The following is a 17,812-nucleotide window of genomic DNA, read 5'->3' on the forward strand; positions in this document are numbered from 1 at the left end:
TTTACCCTTTGTCCCTGCAATACCACTTATAGAAATCCATCCCAAAGACATATTAACAAACATATGAAATGACATGCGCACAAGGTTATTCATTCAGGTATTCAAGCTAAAAGACTGGAAACAAACCTAATGTCCATCAATAGGTGACTGATTGAATAAACTGTGGCATAACTACCTAGGCAACTATAAAAAGAAATGAGAAATCATGATGTACTGCTATGGAATGACTGACAGGTTCTGATAGCATAATACCTGTGGTAAGCAGAATAATGACACCCCCTCCCCCAAGATGTTTACTCCTCACCTAATCTCCAGAACCTGTGAATTTATTATGTTACATAACAAGGGGGAATTCAGGTTGCAGATCAAATTAATCTAATTCTATTCAACTGGTCTTAAGGTAGATTTTCTTAGTTGAGGACCAACTTGTTTTGTTCTAATAAAGCTTGATTTCTGGACACTGAAGTTTGAATTCAATATAGCCTTCTCATATCACAAAACACTACACTTCCTTTGGTTTTTTTTAATTAAATTTTATTTTAATATAATTGTAGATTCATATGCAGTGTTAGAAATAATGCAGAGATCTCATTTACTCTTTACCAGGTTTCCACAAATAGTAATATGTTGCAGAACTATAGTACAATGTCACAACTGGAATATTTACATTGTTACAGTCAAGATACACAACATTTCCATCACTACAATCCCTTTTATGAACACACCCACTTCCTGCTCACTCCCATCTTCTCATTAACTACTGGCAACCAGGACTCTGTTCTCTGCTTCTATAATTTTGCCATTTCATATTTGGTTTTTTCATCTCTGTTTTCTTTTCTTGCCTTCTTGTAAGCTACTTGAACGTTTTTTAAATTGTATTTTAACTTATCTATAACATTTTTGGTATATCTCTTTGTATAGCTCTTTTAGTAGTTGCTCTAGGCTTCACATCATATAGACACAACTTAGCACGTTCTATTGGTGTCATCATTTTACCAGCTTGAGTGAAATATAGAAACCTTACTTCCCTTACCCTACCCATTTATAATTCTTTTAAATATTTCCTCTAATAAATGTATTTAGCACATCAGACAATGTTATAATTTTTGCTTCAACAATTAAACATAATTTAGAAAAATCAAGAGAAGGAAGCTTATTGGATTTACCCATATTCTTTCTCCTTTCCTGATTCTTCTATTTAGAGAAATTCCTTTTGCCATTTTTTAAACGTAGGTTTCCTAGTGACAAATTCTATGTCTTACTCAGCCGAGGATGTCTTGATTTTCTCCTTTACTCCAGAAGGATATTTTCACCAAGTATAGGATTCTGGCTTGACAGGTCCTTTCTTTCAGTTCTTTAAAAATACTATGTCAATTCCTTCTGGTCTCCATTATTACTCATAAGAAATCCACTGTCATTTGAATTTTCTCCTATAGGTAAGATGTCATTTTTCTCTGACTGCTTTCAAATCTTTTGTCTTTGTGTTTGGGAAGTTTAATGTGACGTGGTTTTGAATGGATTTCTTTGGGTTTATCCTGTTTTCGTTTTGATCAGCTTCTTGAATCTGTAGGTTTACGTCTCTTGCCAAAACTGGGAAGTTCTCAGCCACTACTTTTTCAAGTACTTTTTCAGCTCCATCCTCTTTGGGGCTTCAATGACATGAACATTACATCTTTTCTATAGCTGCACAGGTCCCTGAGGTTCTTTGTGTTAGTTTCCTTTGGCTTCTATAACAAATTACCACAAACTTGTGTCTTAAACACAACAGAAATTTATTCTCTCACAATTTTAGAGGCCAGAAGTCTGAACTCAAGATGTTGTCAGGGCTGTGTTCCCTCCAGAGACTCCGGGGTAGAGACCCTGTTTCTTGTCTCTTCCATCTCCTGGAGCTGCTTGCTGGTCATGTCTCAGTGTTCCTTGGGCTCGAGGCCACATCACTCCAATCTCTGCCTCCATCTTTCCATCACCTTTTTCTCTGTGTCTAATCTCCCTCTGCCTCTCTCTTACAATGATATTATAGCATTCTGGACCCCCCTGGATAATCCAGGATAATCTCCTTGTCTCAAGATCCTTAACTCAATCACTTATTTTGCCATATAAAATAATATTCACTGTTCTGCCACATAAGGTAATATTTATAGGTTCTGGTGATTAGGAAGTGAACATACCTTTGAGGGGCTATTTTTCCAGCCTACTACATTCTGTTCCCTTATATATTTTTTTTCTCCAGTCTATTTTCTCTCTGTTGTTCTGATCGAGTTATTTCTGTTGTTCTATCTTCTACTTCACGGATCCTTTTTCTCCATTCTGTTGTTGAGAATGTATTTTTCAGTTCTCAAATTTCCATTTGGTTTTTCTTTATAACTTCTATTTATTTGCTAGGACTTTCTATTTCCTTACTGAGGCTTTCTATATTTTCATTTTTTTTACACATGTTCACAATTTCTCATTGAAGCTTTTTTTTTTTTTTAAATCGTGGCTGCTTTGTCAGATTAATTCTAACATCTCTGTCAGCTTGGTGTTGGCATCTTTTAATTTTCTTTTTTCATTCAGTTTGAGACCTTCCTGGTTCTTGGTATTTGAGTAATTTTTTTAATTGAAATTTGGACATTTTGTATTGTTATGAGACTGGATCTTAATTAAACCTTAGGTTTCAGCTGGTTTTCTCTGAAACTATTGTGGCAGGGGAAGTAGGGGAGGGTGACACTGAGGCAATGCCAGAAAAGGGCCAGTAGAGAGTCAGGACTTTCACCATCACCCAGCAATAACAAGTCCGCGCTCACACGGTGTCTGTGGTGACCATGTGGAAGCCAGAACTCCTACCCTTACGGAACAGTAAGAAGGAGCTCAATGTAAATCAGGTGGGGAACCTGGACTTCTACCTCTGTCAGGCAGTAATGAGGTGCTACCGTCCCCTACTTCCCCTGCCACACTCTTTAATGTTTTCTTAGCCACAGAAATTGACGTGGCACTTCCCATTGTTTTGCAAAATTGCGAGAATCACATTATAGTAAAGTACTTTTTAAAAGAGCTAAGCCTCTACGGTACAAATATGTAATCATGACCATTACTATAATGGGTTTTAATGAAAACTGAGAAACTGCTCAGATAAATTCAGGTAAGGTATAAGAAACCATCTTTTAGCCTTAAGGATCCGTCAGCCGATGGACACCGGAGGGTGCTCCCCACTGGTGAATCTATGTCTCCTTCGAGAAGCAAGTAGTCTGCACAGACCAGGCTCTGTACAGCATTTGTGTTCAGTTCTCTGCATCTCTGAAACGTCCGGAAGCAACGACACGGAAAAGAGAGTCGGATCCTGAGGAATCTATGTAAGGCAAGGAAGAAGAACCCAAGCCAGGCCTGGAGAAAGGGGGCAACACCCCAACCTCCAACCCCAAGGTCTCTGCAGAGGTACAGGGCATCCTGCGTGGGGAGGAGCCAGATATCCACCTATACCTGACCAGAGTTGGGAAGCAATGACCGAAACGGGATATTTGGGCTACAGCGCACACCAGGAACCGGAAATAAGTCACAACGCTTGACCGCATCTCCGCCGGCTCCTCAGCTGCCTCTCTAGGAAACTTGGAGGACCCGTCATCTCAGTGGTTGATCTGGCAACCTGGCACGCCTTCGCGTGCTTGGCTTCCTCCTAATGGCTCAGGCAGGAAAATCGACAAGGGCTCGTAACCTCTGGCGTCCAGCAGCCACTCAGTCTGGGCTAATATCTTTCTACTCCACTGAGGACACCTGGCCACTCTCACCGGATTCTCGAAACCCCAGGTCCCCTTAGGACCCGGTCCTCTGACGTCCCAGCCTTCAGGGTCCCTCTCCTGCAGTCTCTTAAGGTACCAACTGTCAGTTAACTTCCAGGGTCAGAAGCAATAATCAACATCCACCTAAGGAAAGCGGCAACAAGAGCGGCAGAGGTCGGCTTGCTCTCCACTGTTTTAAATCTTTGCATAATCGGGTCCCTCTGAGTAACCTAACCACTGATTTAGTCAGTCTGGGGTGGGGCCCAGGCAACTGCACTTCAAACAGCCCAGGTGATTCTAACGCAGGTATACACCAAGAAACAGCGGCTTCATCATAAAGCTAAGGTAGCTGGCATGGAAATCTGGATGTGGGTCCAGAGAGACCTAAAAACATCACAGAGTAATTTATAGACTGTGCTCTTCTCCCTGTTCTCCTTTTTATGGAAAGTACTAAAATGAGTGAGGAGCGAAGGCAGTGAGACTATTTTCACTGCTTCAGACTCTGTACCTAAGACACTTGGAACAACTGAGATGGAGGAATTTCTAGTAAGTACTGTGAAGATGAAGCACTTATCTTGGTAGTGCTGTCTCTGCATCTATCTTATTTTTCCTTATCTTTGGTCACCATTGTTGGCCAGAGTTTTGGTGTCTCATTTTGCTTTCTGTCTGATTCCTTTTTATGTTCTCACATTTTGTCCATCCTTTTTCTCTTTCCATCCCATTTGTTTTTTGCAGATGCCTAAAATGTGTCTCAGGGCTCCAAGTCTAAGTGTCCATGAAACTACATATAATTCACGATGATCTTTGTTCATAGTTTTGTTTTAAAAAAACTTAATGTGATTAAAAACTAGAAAGATCACTATAAGTACTTAACCACTTGGGTTTCACTTTTCTCATGTAGGTATGAAATGAGCAAAACTCCAAATTTTCTTTTTAAAGCTCAATATTCTCTGATTCTATAGTAAAAAGCTCCTATCACGCACAAAAAACACTTTTGATGATTCTACACTGCTTATCAAAGACTCAATGCATTAGGAAAGTGTTCAAGGCCCTCTCAATCTGGCCCTCACCTACAATCTCCCACTCCCGCACTTCTTTGCAGGAACTCCGTGACCCAAACTGGAAAACCCCTGGCTCTTGAGCATGTCTTAAATGGGGGTCTTGCCTCACCCTATTCCCTGTGCCAAAAACACTTTCCTCTGTCCTCCACCTCCCTCTGCAAAGAATCTATGTTTCTCTCAATTACTAATTCAACATTTAACCAATGACACATGTATATTCATATATATTTTATATTTCAAAATTCTTCCACAGAAAATACTTCATATTTTATAATAATTTTGACCTACTTTTATTTTAAATTTTCCTCAGAGATAATTTTTGTCTTACTAGAAAAATATAAAACAATCTTCTACTATAAATTATAATTATGTTTTTTCAAAGAAAAGTATTGTCAGATATAGAAAATAGGAGTCATTTCCAAATACAAAATATGGACAGAGACTTGATTCTCCTGTTGTCCTGACCTTCAACTCAAAATTATAGTGAAAGAGAATCTTCAGGGCTCTATCTACAGCTCTAGGCAGGTTTTGGTTGCGAGATACTTAGCCATTTTTTGATGCAGTGTCCACTGTCCTAACAGTGCTCAAAGGGGTGCTGGACTATCCTTCAAGAACCAATAAGGCTATTTAATTGGATTTGAATCAATATTTCTTACACCTTGCTCAACCATAAAACCAAACTCTGCTCTCTCAGATTGGACTTTTCAAAGGGATAGGGAGGGATGGATACTGGTCCAGGGAACACCTGAAATGAGATCAATACTAGAGACTTCATAGGCTGAATAAAAGGAGCCAGGGTGGAAAAGAGAGGAGAAGTGAGGGAAATTTAGAAATATAAAAGGGAGACAACTAAGGACTTCTGGCCAGAAAGACTGGAATAATCACAGAAGAAGTCAAAGTCTACATGCCACTGTCTATAGGTTGAGACAAATATTATTTCTCACATAATGAGGAATGTGCATCCTAGATAAAAGAATTACCATAAGAGAATTAGTACAATTAGTATCAGAAAACAAGGAAAGTTAGTTTGGTGAACTGTCAGTCATTTTAATTGTGTTAACCATCATTGCATTCTAAGCAGTACATCTGTCTCTACGGCATATATAATGTATTTTGTTTCTTGGCATTTTACCAGTTGTTAAGAAAATTGAGAATTTTTGAGAAGCTGTAAACAAAACAAAACAAAAAAACAGGCACAGAACAAACCAAATATCCAACCTTCAACTGCAAGTGTAAAAACTCAGTCCATTAGAAATTCATCCTCTAAAATACTAATCTGTTCATATTTAAAATCTTTTAAGAGCTGATATAATTGAATTATCCAAACATGCTGCTTCAGCATATTGGAGAAACATTTAAAATACTTATGAACTCAGATTGTAATAGTATATGTACTATATCGCTATATGGAATATATATTTAACTTGAGAAGTTGAGTTTTTTTGAGAAGTTGATTTTATTTCAAACTTATGTCTGCTATATTTTCCTTAACTTCATCCTAAAATCCCTATTTATTTCTCTTGGATATAATTTAAACCTCAAGACAATAAAATATACTCTTGAGGAAATTTAAGACTTTTTTTCTTCTAAGATTGTTGATAATACCTACAATTAGTCACAAGTAGTGACACAAATAGTTTGAAATGTTAGGTCTAAGAATATATAACAGAACAAAATACATGAAACTGAAAAATACCACCTATCACTTCTCCATTCTCCACAGAAGCATTATGTGTAATTCTAGTCGTCCAAACCCTGTTTCCTAGCTCATGTGGAAGTTGTTAGCTTTTAAATAGAAAGTGTTTGACTTGGACTAAACTGGGGAGAAGAATGAAACAATACATAACATTTCAAAGTAGTGATTTTTCATCTGTAGGAGTATGTTGAACTATGGAGCACCAACAAATGAGATATTGTCAACTTGTAAATAGAATAAGGAAGCCCTCTGTTATAATGCAGAAATCTCTAAAGATTATATTGTTTCATGAAAACAATAAGGTATTGAAGAATATAAATAGTATGCCATCGTTCTGTGTAATCAAGGGAATAAGATTATATATTCATATTTTCTTGTACTTACATAAAGAAACACTGAAAGATACATAAGAAACTAGTAAATGACTACCTATAAGGGAAAGATAGCGACCTTTTTTTAGTGTTGTTTCGATATTAGAACCAGGTGAAGAATGAATTTTTTTTAAAAACTCCTTCTAAGTAAATTAAAATTTAAAGTTAAAAATAATCACTCACTACAAAAATAAATAAAATGCCTCAAATGAGAGATAAGTGGGAGGAATCTTTCCTGGAACTCCACTGTAAATTAAATAGGCTGTACATTTATTGAAACATATAGATGGGAGGGTTTGTTGGGCTAAAAAGCAAAACCTCAGTGCCTTGTAAGTCCTCTAAGTTCTATATGGCAATACAGTGCTTCCAGTGGCTTAGTACAAAGAGCATTGCACTAGGAATTAGGAGAGAGGGTTTTAGTTCCAGCTCCATTAACTAGCTGTATGATCTTACACAGTCACTTCCTAGAGCTTCTGTTTCCGTATCTGTCAAATAAGGGCACGTAGAAGTGATCTCTGAGGTCCCTTAGAGCATTTCTATTACTCTTAAGTTAACTGTGTATGTATTTGGTATTCCAATCCAGATTGTTATCACCATAGATTTTTCATTTTTTTGGTCTCCTGGCCTTAGTATAAAGTTTTGTAACACTCAGTCAGTGTTAAGGAAAAGAAATCTTTTTATGTATGACCTTGATAATAATCAATAGGTAGTGCTGAGAGGCATGGAGGTTATAAAAAGCAATCAACATGGAAGACTGATCATACTTTTCTGTCTACTTTTGTATATGTTTGAAATTTTCCATAACAAAAGTTTAAATAAAGAAAAACCCCAAAATGCTCATAAGTCACAGGAAAAGTACAATGAGGCCTATATTTTCACAATAAGGATCTGAAGTGAGATATCAGATTTTTAGCTAAGTGTCTTGGGCTTTGCAAAATTTAAAATCATGAGCAATATTTGTTATGACTAGCCACTGAGCTACTAATAATATATGGTTGCTTCAATACCTTGGTTCCTAAACTGCAGGCTGAATTACTAAACCTCTACAGGGAGAAGCCTTCTATATATTTATGGGAGGATTCATCTGCCCCCTTTTGTAGGTTAAAAGCAAATTATCCTATCTTATGTGAATGGAAACTAATCTAATAGTTTACATTACAGATTTTACTGCAATTATTTTTAAATTAATTTTTAAATACTCAGTGAACTACCTTTGACATTTTGTATTCAGGCTGCATATAATTTTTAAGACTGTTTTTTAAAAGTTTTTAAAAACTAGGATGAAGGAGTTTTCCTGAAGTACATGTAGAAAATTTTTGGGACAGATGTGTTTGAGGCTATGTTGATGAAGTCAACACAATATTCAGTATTGCAAAGTATGGATGTCACTGACCAAAGAGATTTTGACAGATATATTTAAGATATTATATGTCTCTCAGCATAAAAATAAGGACGTTTTCACTGGTCTTCCTTGGATCTTCCTATACTAGAGGATTAATCTCTTATTGTTCTCTCAGAGACAAAGTAAGAACCAGGACCCTTGCTACCATGCCTAGTGGTCTGACATCATGAAATTTTGCCCTACCTGTTCCAAGGAGCTAGCTGGATTCAGCCACAGGGTGGACTTTCCGATGCTGGACAAGGTTGCAGTGGTAACTGAAGTTCTTGCCACATTCCTCACATTCATAAGGTCTTTCTCCAGTGTGAATTCTCTGATGCTTAATGAGGACAGAACGTCGACTAAAGCTCTTACTGCACTGACTGCACTGGTAAGGTTTTTCCCCCGTGTGGATCCTGAGGTGATGGAAAAGCCCAGCGTTCTGGCTGAAGGCTTTACCACAAACGCTGCACTGGTAGCGCTTCTCCCCAGTGTGGAGTCTCTGGTGCTGGAAGAGGCCTGACCGCTGGCTGAAGGCCCGCCCACATTCATCACACTCATAGGGCTTCTCACCCGTGTGCGTTCTCTGGTGCTCGATGAGGATGGAATTCTGGGTGAAGCTTTTCCCACATTCACCACAGATATAGGGTCTCTCCACCGAAGAGCTTACCCGTTGCCTTTCCCATCTGGCTTCGTGGTCACAGGTCTCTCCACACTCAGGCACTGGAATAATATCACCATTCAATGTTTCAGGTACTTCCACATGAGATTTCGTTTCTTTAGACAGATACCTCTTTGGGGCTAACTCCACATTCCAAGTCCCAGCCTCATCATCTGAAATAATAAATGGATGGCATGAATGTTATGTTTCCAAAGAAGAAAGAAAAAAACTGGTCAGGAGAGTGGGTGGAAAGGGACAAGCAACACATTTTCTGTTTACTTTCCCACTCTCAACAATTATACCAGGACTTCAGGAGAAGATGCCCTGTATCGTAACTGCTTGCTTATTGTCTGCCTCTCCCACCAGACTGTAAACTTCCTGAGGGCAGGAACCACATCTACCTTCCTCATCACTGTTTCCCCCGTACCCAGCACAGTGCCTGGCACACAGCAGACACTAAGTAAATGTGCTGAATAATGACCATTCAGGGAATGAGTTAGGCTTCCTGAGGAAATTCTAATCCTCACCAATCTCCTGAACCGGGCACACGCCTCGCAAGTTCCACTGAGGCTGCTCTTCCAAGGTTTGGAGCTGGCCACCTGACGACTCCTGGGCTGCTCCTAGAGTTGCTTTCTCCTTCACAAGCTCTTCCTGTTCATGATCATGGGCTGGGACCTGGTAAAAATCAAGGACAGGTAGGAAGCAAGTATCAGAGAAGACATTGCAAGGCCTTCTCAGGACCAGTGGATAGGAAAAGAAGGCTCAAGAAACTGGCAAAGAAAAAAAGGCAGAGAGATTAAGAGCCTATTACAGATCAAGTTAGGCATAAAGAAATCCATCTCTTCCTCCTCTTCCTCTTACTGCACTGAAACCCCATGCTTGATCATATGAGCACAAACCCCTGTTCTCCCATCTTCCCACCTGCTCTCCTGGTTCATCCAGCTCTCTCTCCAAATCCTCCAGCACAGTTACCGCCTCCTCTCCACTCACTGGGCGGTGCTCTCTCACCCAGGCCTGGAGCTCCTCGGGCAGGATGGTCAGGAACTGCTCCAGCACCAACAGCTCCAGGATCTGCTCCTTGGTGTGCATCTCTGGTCTCAGCCACTGATGGCAGAGTTCCCGGAGTCTTCGAAGAGCCTCTCGGGGCCCAGGTGTCTCCTGGTAGCAGAATTGCCTGAAGCGTCTACGAAAGATCTCTCTGGTGTGAGGGTTATCTCTTGACAGGCCAGATTCTTGCCCATAGGCATGGTTTCCGTCTTCCTCTTTTACTTTCACTGCTATAAGTCCCTCCTGCATCTCTGGAGTCTGAAGGGCCAAGGCTGTGGTCATTTGAGGTTTAACTATTCAGAAAAAGAATCTATTCTTGATAATTCCCCCTTGATATTTTCTTCTGGAAATCCCAAAATCTAAAAAATAATTTGCAGGAAAAAAAATATTAAAATGTAGAAAATCTTTTCTGCTGGTAGGCACTGGGAGTATTTATACTAAAATCAGTAACTTCGTCTAATGAAGAACATAAATGCATGATTAATAAGGACTATGCAAATACTGATGAAGGTAATATAGGAAGGCAAACAAAACCAAAACAGCACCACCCCCCGAGTTTTATTGAAGGAAGGGACCATTTTGATTATCCTGAATGAATCAGCTCAAATAAATCAGCTTGGATGTACTGGGTTTCCATTTGAATGGCAAGATACTGGACTCATAGTCAGTTTTTAGTTGAATGGGGGTAAACAAACACTTTGGGCCCAAGTGGTCACAGAAGACACTAAGAATCAAGGAGAAAAAGGAAAGAAAAAGGAGGAGGAAGGGAAAGTAAAGAAGATAAAAAGACACAATGAGGAACAAAACAAATGTGCTTGGGGAAGAGAAGCAGAGTCCTTCAAATCAGGTGAGGTGTGGAGGAAAGAGATGTATGCTTGGAGTGGGGAAGATCTGGGACTGAGACTGATCTTCCAGGTACTCCCTGCACAGTCTTGGGCTTCATCTTTTGAGCCTTAGTCTACTCAATCTGTAAAATAGGGATCTTAAAGCCAACCCTGTCTACCTTTCTAGGTTGATACAGAAATAAAATAAGATCACAGATAAAGAGCACAAAGAAGCTGGCAGTTTGGTAAACTCGAAAGTATTATAAATTACCACTATTGTTATTTTTCTTATAAATTTTATTGACAGACTAAATGAATATCCTAGTGATCTAAACACTAAGGTGAAAGAATCAGAAAGTAGTCAACTGGAGTGGTCTTGGTCCACAGATATTAAAATGAAGGAAATATTAGTTCTAATATTTTTAAATCACAGAACTTTAGCTCTTTCTTGCTCTTCAATTTCTTGGAAATTGTTTCTCTTTGAAGTTCCCTGAGGATGGAGAGTGGGCAATCGTATGTAAAATAAAATAAGCGCTAATAAAGAGACAAACATCTATGACCACTTAAATCTTAATCAGGATAGTAATTAATGAAGGCAATTTTCTGAAAGAAAAATAATTATGTGACCTAATGATTTCCAAGCACCATTTTTTTTCTAGTACATACTTTATTTTTTTAAAACATCTTTATTGGAGTATAATTGCTTTACAATGTTGTTAGTATCTGCTGTATAACAAAGTGAATCAGCTATATGCATATGTATATCCCCATATCCCCTCCCTCTTGCGTCTCCCTCCCACCCTCCCTATCCCACCCCTCTAGGTGGTCATAAAGCACCGAGCTGATCTCCCTGTGCTATGTAGCTGCTTCCCACTAGCCATCTATTTTACTTTTGGTAGTGTATATATGTCGATGCTACTCTCTCACTTCGTCCCAGCTTACCCTTCCCCCTCCCCGTGTCCTCAAGTCCATTCTCTACGTCTGCATCTTTATTCCTGTCCTGACCCTAGATTCATCAGAACCATTTTTTTTTAGATTCCATATATATGTGTTAGCATATGATTTTCTCTTTCTGACTTACTTCACTCTGTATGACAGACTCTAGGTCCATCCACCTTACTACAAATAATTCAATTTTGTTTCTTTTTATGGCTGAGTAATATTCCATTGTATATATGTGCCACATCTTCTTTATCCATTCATCTGTTGATGGACACTTAGGTTGCTTCCACGTCCTGGCTACTGTAAATAGCACTGCCATGAACATTGAGGTACATGACTCTTTTTGAATTATGGTTTTCTCTGGGTATATGCCCAGTATTGGGATTGCTGGGTCGTATGGTAGTTCTATTTTTAGTTTTTTAAGGAACCTCCATACTGTTCTCCATAGTGGCTGTATCAATTTACATTCCCACCAACAGTGCAAGAGGGTTCCCTTTTCTCCACACCCTCTCCAGCATTTCTTGTTTGTAGATTTTTTGATGACGGCCATTCTGACTGGTGTGAGGTGATACCTCATTGTAGTTTTGATTTGCATTTCTCTAATGATTAGTGATGTTGAGCATCCTTTCATGTGTCTATTGGCAATCTGTATATCTTCTTTGGAGAAATGTCTGTTTAGGTCTTCTGCCCATTTTTGGATTGCGTTGTTTTTTTTTGATATTGAGCTGCATGAGTTGCCAAGCACCATTTTTGGGCAGAGGCTTTCAAACTTATTTGACCAGGACCCTCAGTAAGAAACATTGTATATTGTGACCAGAACACACATACATGTGCATACGAATACATGTTTGTGCATGTGTGAGATACACATATACAAATAATTTTTTTACAAAATACTATGTACCCTTACATTATGTGATATATACTCTTATTTTTTAAATCCTATTTCATAAAATGAAAAAACAAAAAACCCTGGTCATAGCCCACTACATAGATTTCACGACCCACAAAGGGATCATGACCTATAGTTTTAAAATGTTTTTGTTTTAATTTTAAGTAAAATTATTGTAATTCACTGTAAAAATAACCCTACACTATTCTTAAGTATTGGCATGCATCGCAAAATTTAAAAAACCAAGGGTAGATTATTTAAATTATAAGTGAACACTGATCATACTACAACTAGAAGAAAAGTTAAATTCATATTGACATTATTGGTTATAATTATCAAAGACAAAAAAAAACACATTGGTATGGGACAGCATCCTTCTGGATAACCTGTGAACATTATCCCCTCACAAATTTCTAACATCTTTGGCTAGCTTGACTTCTATAGACCACCTTAGGAAGAATGGAGAGGGTTTTTACTCAAAAGATAGGATCCCTGAGTTCATGTTTTCCCCCAACTCACCACCACTCTGACCACCACATTATCTTTTTCTGTCAGAACTTTTCATATTCCACTCATTCATTGAGCAAATATTTACTCAGAGCCTACCACATTCCAGGTACTGTTCTAGGCTACAAACAAAAAAATTTCTCATCTCAAGGAATTTACATTTTTATAGCAATATAATAATAGCTGACATTTATAGTGCTTTTAATGTACCAGGCACTGTTTTAGATGCTTTACATATATTAACTCAATTAATCCTCAAAGCAACTATGAGTAAGGTACTATTATTACCCCCGTATTGCAGATGAGAAAACTGAGGCACAAAGAGTTTAAGTCATTCATGCAATGCTTCACAGGTAGTAAGTGGTGAGGCTGCAATTTAAACCCAGCAAAGCTAACTCTAGAATTTATAGTCTCAGTCACTACACCACTCTCTCTCCTCTATGTGGGGGTAAGAAGGGGACAGGATGAGGAAAGGGGGCCATAGGAGACAGAAAATAATTATATGAAAATAATTATATGTCAAGTAGTGATAAATGCTATATAGAAAAATAAAGGTAAAGGAGATAGGCAGTAAGGGAGAAGAAAGGTCTCTATTTTATGTGGGGTAGTCAAGGAAAGCCTTGTTGACAAACCATTATTTGAGCAGAGACCTGAAGGAAGTGAGAAGCAAGTCACATGACTATCTGGAGAAAAACTGTTCCATGCAAAGGGAACACTTGAGTTCTTGGAGGTAGAAGCATGCCTGCATTTTTCAAGGGACAGTAGGTTGACCAATGTGGCTAGAATAGAGAAAGCAAACAAGACAGGAACAGATGAAGTCAAGTTAGGAGCAGACCATGAAAAACCATCGTAGGGCTCTGCCTCATACTCTAAGAGATGAGGAGGAGGTTTTGAGCAGAGGGGTGATAAAATTTTATTCAATTTTAATATAAAAACATAACTGGCTGCTGTGACAAGAGACCACTGGGAAAAGCAGATGCAGGAAGAGAAGCTACGGTAATAATCTAGGGGAGAGATGATGGTAGCATGAACCATGGTCTGCTGAGCTTGTTCTAGGGTGAGAAATTTGGGGGGTACAAATATCAAATAGGTAAATTAAGAATATGTGCTCTCACATTACTCGGTTAACCCAGCATGGGTTCAAATAATTAAACAACCGCTTGTTTTCTCAACCTTCCAGGCCCCTGAAAAATGTCTTCTTCCTATCTGCTGCCTACCCACCTTGGTTTCAAGTCAAAGTTTTTCTATTCACAGACAATGCAGCTGAAGCTTTGAGCTCTGCCAATAGAAAATCATTTCTGGTATATGGTGTTTCAAATCTTTACTCAGTTTCACTAAGATCAATTTCCCTCCATTCTCTGTATATCCTAGGTTCCCTTTTGCTCTCCCTCCCCTGAATTTGCTTTTATCTGGTGGCCTGAATACCCAGGTCTTCGCACCAGCATATCTTAGTTCTTTGAAGCCACTGTCTCTGAAAGGCTTCCCAAGTTTTTTTTTATAACCCTGCCCTCCTGGTCACAAGCATACAGCTACTAATCTCCCATCCAGGATCACCACCCCACTGTATATGCCAGGTACATAATTGGCATAATAATCTCCCCTACCTTAAAAAATACACCTGCATTTTAAAGCTGGTTTCTCCTAGAGCCTTGGCAAGCTCAACACCCTTAAATCTACATCATTCCTGTGGAGCAATGCTCTTTACCAAGGATATGAATGTAGTGAAGACAAAGCAGCACACAATGCAAAGGTGCCTTTATCATAATACATCCCCCTACCCTCACTTCTGATGTCACCATCTATGGCTCCTCACTACTTATCCCAAACTCTCAAGCCTGGCTCAAGACCAATTACACTTCTAGCTTCCACTGTCTGGCCCCACTCTTGTTTTCCTATATTCCACATGCAGAAACTGCCAGCTCCACTTAGGCGTTTCTTCTTTAACCAGGCTTTTCTCGTCCCTGTTCCATGTCACTGGTCTTGCCTTCTGCATTATTCAAACTCTATCCGATCTTTGCAGTTTGATTAAAATCTCACATCCTCCCTGACGTCTTCCTCATCCACCCCAGTCTACTCTTATTAAAACAAACAAAAAACCCCCAAAAGTACAGAATTTAGAATTCCTTCACCAAGTTCTACTCCTGAGAAACAGACACTGTTAAAAATTGGAATGTATCCTTTCTATGTGTCTGCAATCACACACACACACACACACACACACACACACACACACACACACACACACACGACATAGCTCATATTTTTCCTATTAACTAAGCTAAGTAGAAGACAGTATGAGGCAGCAGAGAACATAGATAGGCAGATCTGGTTGTGAATTCTGACTTACTAACAATGTGATCTTGGGCAAGTTACTTGATTGATTTTTCTGAGCCTCGATCTCATGTATGCAATGAGCACAACTACCCTGCAAAGCCGTTGAGAGAATTAAGTGAGATAACGCTTATAAAGTGGTTTTGCACAAAGAGCACAGCACATATTAAACATGCCAATTAACCACCTTTTAATGAGATAATGTACAATTTAATGTACAATTTTTGGTACAAGGATGGCTTGATCAACAGCTGCTACCTACCTTTAGGGCCAAGACTGTCATCTTTTCTACTGCTCAAAGCACCAACACCAGTGAGTGGGTGGGGAAACACATGTACACACACAAATGAAATGGCTGTTTCATTAGGTTTGCAGACCCACTCTGACAGACTTACATGTCTTCCGGTATACACCTCTCTCTAATCTTAAATCCTAACTAGAAGTTCAGGATTACTAAGGTAGAAAAGGGGTAGGACCAGATTCAAATAAGGGAACTCACTTACTGGGTTGTGTCTGTAAAGCTAATACAGAGAAAAAGAGCAGAGTCAGCATAGCAAAGGTTTTTAAGAAAATGGACTCTGAAGCCAGACTCCCTGGATTTGAATCCTGACTACACCCCTTACCAGCTGTATCAACTGGGGTGAGTTACTTAATCTCATTTTCTTCCTGGACCTTAAATAAAGGGGGGAGGAGGGAGAAGTTACATACCACCAGTGCCTACCTCATAGAGTTATGAAAAGCAAATAAGTTAATATTTGGAAAGTGCTTTGAAGGGTGCTGGCTGACACGTAAGTGCTATTTAAATATTCGTGTTTTGTTTTTTTTTTAAATCAACAGGTGGCAAGAGCCTTTACACTCTTGAGTGAGTCAGACTAAGAGAGCCTGTGGCATGTTATAAAACTATCCTTGCTCGTTGTTTAAAATAAGCCCCCAGTCGAGAATGGTAGACGTGGGAAAACAGAAACCATCCTGGATATCCGAATCTACCCTTACCTTTAGATGCGGGGAAGGACAGTTCCGAGGGGCACGGGGGCTAGGACGGAGTGGTTGAAGGGCTCAGGAACAGACGAAGGGGATGGGGGTGGGGGCAAGGACGCGGACTCAGTTAACAGGGCCCTTCTAGTTTCGGGGGCAGCCTCTTCTGCCTCTCAACTGTCCGGCCAAACTCTGGCCAAGAAGACCCGCTGCCTCCTCCCCACGCCCAGTCCAGAGTCGCAGCGCACAGCCCGGACCTTCCGAAGGCCTTGCAGCAGCCGGACTCCAAAGCTCACCGGGTAGCCGTGGCACCACCTCTGAATCCTTGACAACCGCAGCCCGGATGATGATAGACTACAAAGGCCGGAAGTGCGTCACACCGCCGCTCTCCGGAGGAACAGCGGTTCTGGCCGCGTTCCTTCTAGTAAGCCCGGAGGTTTTCACACCTCTGTGGTCGCCACGCTGAATCCCCTTCCAGGCGTAGTGAGGCGCTAAGTGGCACAGTCTCTTCCAAGGGGGTTAATATACAGTAATAACAGCTAATATAGCGTTTTACGCATACTAACTCATTTACACATGCTAACTCACTCTACATTAACAGTCCTGTGAGTTCGGTATAATTATCCCCATTTAGCAGATGAGGAACCTAAGGCACATTCCTTCTACATTTATCAGTTGCAAAGAAAGTTTCCTGCAAAGAAAGTTTTTGTGCACTTTACTTTCTCGCACGAGATATTCCAGGCTCATTTTACACTTTTTCTGCCTTAGACCTGGAATCCACCATTGCTCCATGAAGCTATGGTTCCTTTTAATGGAGAATAATATACAGAAACCAGGATCTAGATTTTGAAAAATAGATAAGCTCATTGCTACTGGGATAGGTCATTGCTTCTAGGCCCTATCAGTGGACCTTAGAGCTGGAATAAAATATACATATGATAGGGATTTTATAAGATATTTCCAATTCAAATACAACTTCACAGATTTTTTTTTTTCATTTTCACCGTTGCACATTTGATTTTCCTTTCTTCCACAGTGAACACCCTGGTTCACAGCAGCATCAATATATTCACTCAATTTGCTCTTACAATCTTTTTTTTTTTAATTTTCAAAATTAAAATATCAACATCACTAGCAACAACACACTTACTATGTACAGTGCAAAATTTCTTTGCTTGCTTTATTTGTTCTTGAATTGTATCCCATTAAGGGAGTATAGTTCAGAGTACATATACGTACCTTATTTGAATTCTTTTCTCTGTGTAGTTATGTTATAAACTTGATATACAGTTAGTCATTTGTTTCTGTTTTAATTTCAAAATTTGCTTTCCTTTCATCTTTTTCATTTCCTTTCGGAACATGCAAAACAGTTCAA

The 17,812-nt window shown here is 39.5% G+C and overlaps 1 protein-coding gene across 7 annotated transcripts in view; it reads right to left on the reverse strand.

The window, feature by feature from the left end:
• ZSCAN23 (zinc finger and SCAN domain containing 23) overlaps window positions 1–16,790 on the reverse strand; it is a 19,588-nt gene extending 2,798 nt beyond the window's left edge. The window contains exons 1-5 of one of the 7 annotated variants that reach the window (XM_059938163.1): window positions 16,456–16,776; window positions 9,841–10,325; window positions 9,447–9,594; window positions 8,466–9,092; window positions 557–3,325 (exon numbers count right to left, since the gene is read on the reverse strand). In XM_059938163.1, the coding sequence (XP_059794146.1) occupies window positions 8,479–9,092; window positions 9,447–9,594; window positions 9,841–10,248 (1,170 nt within the window). In that variant the 5' untranslated portion in view covers window positions 10,249–10,325; window positions 16,456–16,776 and the 3' untranslated portion in view covers window positions 557–3,325; window positions 8,466–8,478. Of the gene's footprint in view, window positions 1–556; window positions 3,897–8,140; window positions 9,093–9,446; window positions 9,595–9,840; window positions 10,326–16,455 lie in introns of those variants that run through there. The other 6 variants (XM_059938160.1, XM_059938161.1, XM_059938166.1 and 3 more) reach the window with 6 other exon arrangements.
• Between the last annotated feature and the right edge of the window lie 1,022 nt (window positions 16,791–17,812).

Source organism: Balaenoptera ricei, chromosome 11 (assembly GCF_028023285.1).
Source record: "Balaenoptera ricei isolate mBalRic1 chromosome 11, mBalRic1.hap2, whole genome shotgun sequence".
Taxonomy (NCBI): domain Eukaryota; kingdom Metazoa; phylum Chordata; class Mammalia; order Artiodactyla; family Balaenopteridae; genus Balaenoptera; species Balaenoptera ricei.